This window comes from Mesitornis unicolor, unplaced genomic scaffold (genome assembly GCF_000695765.1).
Source record: "Mesitornis unicolor isolate BGI_N332 unplaced genomic scaffold, ASM69576v1 scaffold4098, whole genome shotgun sequence".
In the NCBI taxonomy this organism is placed as follows: domain Eukaryota; kingdom Metazoa; phylum Chordata; class Aves; order Mesitornithiformes; family Mesitornithidae; genus Mesitornis; species Mesitornis unicolor.
This window is the reverse complement of record NW_010201071.1, coordinates 110,645-116,743: the sequence shown is the minus strand read 5'-3', so window position 1 is coordinate 116,743 and position 6,099 is coordinate 110,645. Positions and strand designations below refer to the sequence as shown.

The 6,099-nt window shown below is 40.9% G+C and overlaps 1 protein-coding gene across 1 annotated transcript in view; it reads left to right on the top strand.

Moving 5' to 3' along the window:
- Positions 1-2,980: 2,980 nt before the first annotated feature.
- LOC104544934 (flocculation protein FLO11-like) overlaps positions 2,981-6,099 on the top strand; it is a 27,593-nt gene continuing 24,474 nt past the window's right edge. Inside the window, exon 1 of the mRNA XM_010189940.1 lies at positions 2,981-4,513. Within this exon, the coding sequence (XP_010188242.1) occupies positions 2,981-4,513 (1,533 nt within the window). The remainder of the gene's footprint in view (positions 4,514-6,099) is intronic.

The window sequence follows — 6,099 nt, the reverse complement described above, 5'->3', positions numbered from 1 at the left end:
ACATTCTGTGATTCTGTGATTCTGTAATCCAGTAAACTACAGATGTAAAACTGATTTAAATCAGTAGAAAATTGAACAGACAAAAGAGGCAAAACAAATCCCATTGATCAGTGGAAGTTGTAAGCCTCAATGGAGACTGCATCTGTAAAACCATGCTCAGTTTGGTGTTCCCTTACCCCGAAATTCAAAAGAGATGTGAAGAAGGGAATGGGGTCCAGCATAAAGCTATAGCAGCAGCTGGGGAACATGTGAGCTGGGCCTGAGAGACCTGGATTTGTTGATCTCACCAAGAGACACTCAAGGCAGTATCCAGGAACAGCCCACAACTATTTGAAGCGCAGTGACAGAGATGACACAGCCAAATGCTTCTCTGCAGTGGCAGATGAGACAGCAATGGCCACAAATTGAGGCATGGGAGGTCCCAGGTGGACATCTGGAGAAACTTCCTCATTAGGAGGTAGATCAGCGCTGACACAGGCTGCCCAGGGTTACTGAAGCCACCTCCATTAGGGGCTTTAGGGACTTGGTGAGAAACAGCCACTGCTGATCTGACCCACTGGTGTTGGTGAAAGTCCTGTTTTGAGTAGGAGGCTGGACTAGGTGACTTTGAGAAGTCATTTCCAACCAACTTACTTTGATATGATTCTTTGATACTGTAAATAAGAGGGTGATAATCTGTAGATGTAGTTAACACTGTAATACAATAGAAAAATCTTGTCAGAAGACTTGAATAATGGCTCAAATAGCTCAGCGAACAAATGTTCAGCAGTGTTCAAACTGGAAGACAACTATGGCAAAATGTCTTTATCGTACTTGCAGGAGCATATTTATCATCTGCTACCATGAACATTTTCCTAGTTGCTTATAAATCTTTCTTATTAAGTTTTAACTGATTAGAAGTTGTTGCACATCCTGCACTTTCATTACGGAGTTTCATATTTGTTCCTCATTTTCTTTTAATCTGTTGCCTTCGTAGGGGAAATTTGTCTATTCTATTTTCAAATATAGAGATTTCATTCTCCAGTTTTGTTTTGGTAGCTGATGAACTTCCAGAACTGAAGTTGATTAAACTGATTATTAAATTCATCAGGCTGCTCCAAATTTTCAGATGTATTTCCATGCTGCTTTTTAACTTGTTAAATAATTTTCTGTTTCATGACATATTAAATAACAATTTTTCATAATGCTTAAATATTGGTAAATTATTCTCAATTTCCAGTATATTTTCTTATTCTTAATTAGTGCTTTTCCAATGAGAGCCATAATTTCTTAACCCAATAGAATAAAAGTACAATGGTATCGTAGGCATTCATTTTTATATTCTGCTATTTGCACTATATACATCGATTGGCTTTCCACGTTGAAATGGGACACCTTAACACACATATATAAAAAAAGGGGAAGTTAGTGTGGCTGCAAAGGCATTCTGATGGTTGCTGTTCTGTAAATCAAGGTATCGCCTTGGCTTTTCTGAAGTTATCTTATACAGAAAGTATATTCCGTTTACAAGGCTTGCTATTTATTTGGTATTGTTTAGGAGGAAGAGCTCACTTGTTTTAAGTTATGTGGGATAATAGGGTTCTGCTGTGCATATTTAGCCCATATTTAGCATTTTAGTTAAAATGTAGACTTTTAAAGCCTTTAAGTCTTGCTGTCCTGTTACAGCTTCTTCCAGCACATGCTTTCACTTGAAAATTATATGTTTTGCACTTATTTTTGTGCTGTATCAATACTATATCATATAAATAATTCCTCTTTCTTATGGAGAAAAAATTGAATTCATAAGCTGAGACAAAGCCATGTGCAAGTTGTGTATGTAGAAACTGGTGTTACAATTGTCTTTTATAGAATTGCATTATCTTTTCAGGGTGTCAGAGAATAGATAAATATAAATAGGTGATAAATAGATAAATAGGTGTTCTTGTATTTATAAAGTTTGCAGGGATTAGAGTCAATTTCCCTTCTTTCAAACTGCTCAATCAAAAGTTAGGTGATAATCTGTAGCTTTTTGGTTTTACAGTTGACTTAGCTCACTATTTCATACTGATATATTTTATTCATATTATATATACATCAGTTTTTAATTTCAGCATTATAATAACTTGGAAGATTTTGAGAGAATTTCTTTCTTTGAAAGCATGAAACTGTAGAAATGGTTGATAATATACTTGTGTGCTCTAATTACTTCTGACAAATCCTAATTAGAATAGACCTAAGAAAAAAGACACTCATGAAAGCGCTCATTACTGTTTTATTAGTGTATTGTAAGACTGTGGAGAAGGGGATAAGGACTCTTATATGCCTGCAAACTGTCAAACACACTGCTCTGTGAATGACAAGAAAAGTGAAAAACAAACTGGATGTCTGATTTAAGTAGTTCTGAGCAAATTTCTTGTTCTGATATCACACTGCTGCTGAAGGTGTTGTTTACTGAATAAGAAAAAGAGTGCTTGACTTGAATGTCATTTACAGAAAGGCTACTTTCCACCAAACTTATAAAGTGAGATGGGACAATATTGCGGTTTTCTCACTTTCCATGGTGTATACAATGTGAATGGGATCACACGGTTCTGGATGCTGTTGGCACAACTGTCTTGAGGTTTACTTAAAATGAAAAATACAGTAGCCTTAAACCTTGGTTAAGTCACCAAAACTGAGGTCTCATAAAAATACAGTAACACACAACTTGTCCGCACTCAGTCACTTCCCCTGAGAACATTATCCATCAGGCTGAATCCCCAGTTTTAAGACAGCCCTGTACATTTAACCCACAGTGCAGTACTAATGAAAACACTATATGCATGACCACAAGACTGAAATGAGGGATGCATAACAGTTCCACAAGTTCCACCTATATTAACATTTGTTTTTCTTTTTTCTCCAGTTAATTTCTACTCTTTCCATCTCTGATCATCTTTCCTCTAAACCACCTGCTCTCCACTTAATTTCTCCAACTAATCAGAAAGTAGTGTGTGGTGCCATGGTTAACCTGAATCAAGTCTCTTCGCTGGAAGACTCCCGTAACAACAGGCAATCGGCAACTGGGATTTCTAAGCAAGATTCATCACTCTACTTTCAGTCTGCTTCCCATAGTTCACCTTCCTCCGTGTCTAAAATATCCTCTTCTGCATCAAACAGTTGTTACTCCACTCCTCGATTATATGATAACCTGCAAACTATGAGTCTCTGTACCCCTGTCTGTGTTTGCAAAATGGGAGACTTCACCACATCCTCTGTTCCATCAAAGAGACCAAGTCTTTCCCCCAATCCTCCATGTTCAGCTGAAATTCAAGGATCTTCAGCTCAGTCTTTATCCCCCAGTTCTTCCAAAAGATTGAATGCTTTATCTCCTGTCCCTGTACATATAATAACACATTCATTATCTCCTAGCCCTAAACCTTTGTCTCCACCCTCTCTTTATGGCTCCTCTTCAACCATATGTAGTATAAATGAGCCTTGCACACAGATGTCATCTAGGGGAAATTTAGCAAAGTCAGGAGCCAGATCCCCTCTGCCAACCAGACTGACCCTCTTAACTGCTATTTTGAGATCAGGCTCTTCTCAGTGGAGACTGCTTTCTCCTGTTTCTTGTCCCACATTTTCTCCCACTTCCCTTGATTCCTCAACACTTGCAATAGATCAGAAGTCCAAAACAACGCCTCCAACACCCAAGAAATCTGTTTCAAGCCCTCCTATAAGGCCAGATTCTCCCAGCAGAGAGGAATATTGGCTTTCAGGATGGGCTCAACATCTGCCTTTACCCCCCAAGCCTCATCCCATCCCTCGGGTGAGGTCTCCTTCTCCTAAAAAGCACCTTCCAGTCAGAACGCTTTCTCCAGACTATCAAAGTTCTCTGTCATCCCCTGTTGCCTCCCACAGAAAATTAGCTGCCTCTCCATGTTTGCAGTCTATGCTACCTCCTCCTTGTGCTCCAGCACCCTCTTCCCTTGCACACCCTACCTCTCCTTCCCTAGAAGGGCTGCAGTACACGGCCTTTCTGTCCCGGGCACCGCGTAAGTCTCAGAGAGTACATACTTACTCACCCATCTTTACCTGCCAGTCATATCCTTTGCTTTCTTCTACCAGTCCTGGTGGTATATTCTCCCCCACCTTAGAAAAACACTCATCTCCCTCCCTAACTCTTTTGCATTCAGCTTCTAGATCTAAATCAGATTCATCCCAAACATCTGTTCAGGAAATGAGTAGTGCTTCTCCTACCCCTTCAAGTGCCTCAAAGCAGTGGTCCCTCTCACGGCCTCATTCTACTCCACCGGTTCCACAAACTGGTAATATTAATTCCCATCCACTGCAGCTTAAATCTTCATTGATGTACACAGATTATAGGTCTAATTCCTCCTCTCCAAGACCTGAGCAATCTGCCACCTCACCAGTGTTAAAGTGCAGATCTCCTGTCTCAGACAAGTCACCAGGCACACTGCCATCAAGACCCAGAGAGCTGACTTCACCACAGTCTTTTTCCCTGCCTCCTGACCATGAAAACATCAAACCCAAGGTACTCCTGGTGCATGCTTATTTTATAATAGTTCTTTGTCCCTAGGAAAAAAATCACACCAGTGTTGCACAATGCTAGTAAAATAAATGAGCTGTGGAAAAAATGTTTGAAAGGGAACTGGTTTTGTATTGATAGTGAAGGTAGCAAAGACTAAATCCTACCATACCAAATTGCTAGAAATGTGTCATGTATTATGGGGAAGATTCTGTAGGAATCCTTTAGCATAAAAATAAAGTCCTTTATTCATGATGGGGAGGAGATACTGCTGAAGATGGATTTGTGTGCAGTGGCTCTAGTATACATTTGGTGCACTTATTTTTGTGTCAAAAATAAACCATAAAACACATTCTATACACCCTATGCTGATGTAAATCCACATGTACTCCTGCTGGAAGAGATAGGAATATTGTGACTTTAGGTGCAGGGCTGAGCTAGAAGCAGCTTAATCTGGTTGATGTGAACTGGCTGTTCCAGTGACAACTGGTTCCCAGGCAGCCCACACTGCCCATCCTCCCTGCTTTCCAGGAGGCTGTGCTTACCCCAGCCACTCTATCCCTCTCTGGGACCAGCCCAGAGGCATGGCTGAGCTCAGCCTAAGCAGAGATGTTGGAGCCAAAAGCCAGAGAGGGAAGACAAGGATAGTGTCCTGCTTCCTCTCTTCTTTGGTACTTCTTTCTTCTTGTTGTGTTAGACAGAGGGCAAGGGAAGAAACCAGCCAAGCTTCCTACAGCATGGGTTACTGCAAATATGAAAGTCACGCTCGATGCATCAGCCATGCTCCTGCTGTTTGTCATCCACCCAAAGGCGGGGGAGTGCCTGCAGAGTGAGAATAAGCAATGATGGCGATTGCTGCAGGAGACCTTGGGAACTAGTCACACTTTAAATCTAAAGATAAATCTCAGGAATGAGTAGGGGAAGGAAAGGAAAGCCAGTCAAAAAACATACAGCAGGTAGGTGAAAAAAAAGGAACTGCTATGCAAAAAGGAAGAGCTGGTGGCAGAAGACATCAGAGCTGCAGAAGACTTTCCAGCCTCTTTTATCTCTGCACTCTGTGCTTCCTTTGTGCCTCCTCTTGCTGATATTTGAGTTCTGTCCCTCACAGAAAGGCTATCAGTTTATTGATTTATTTGCTCACAGCACAAAATTACAGTCTGGTCTGCCAGATCAAGTTGTGTCAGATGTGTTCCTAAGAGCTTGGCCATGGCAGGGGTGACCTGAACTGCTTGGAAAATGTTAATTGAAAATGAGAGGTTTAAATAGGCACAAAGTAGCAATTGTCATGAATGATTCTTTTAAAAAACAAACAACCCAAGAGGAACCATTGTGCCAAGCACAGCTGTACAGTGTTGCTACACCCTGTCAGTATTACTTAATGAAACAAAAAGAGAAATGAAATTGTAGAAATTCTAAGAATGGCCCCCCACCCCCCGAGACGAAGCTGGAAGGCATGACTGAGCCTGCAGATTGTAAAGCAGTTGTGGTTTCTGCTACGCAATGCAATGAGCCCTGTGAGAGTCTCTGGTGGTAAGGAAATTCTCTGCTTGTAACACAAACCTATTACCTGGGTTCATATTTGCAGAGGTTAT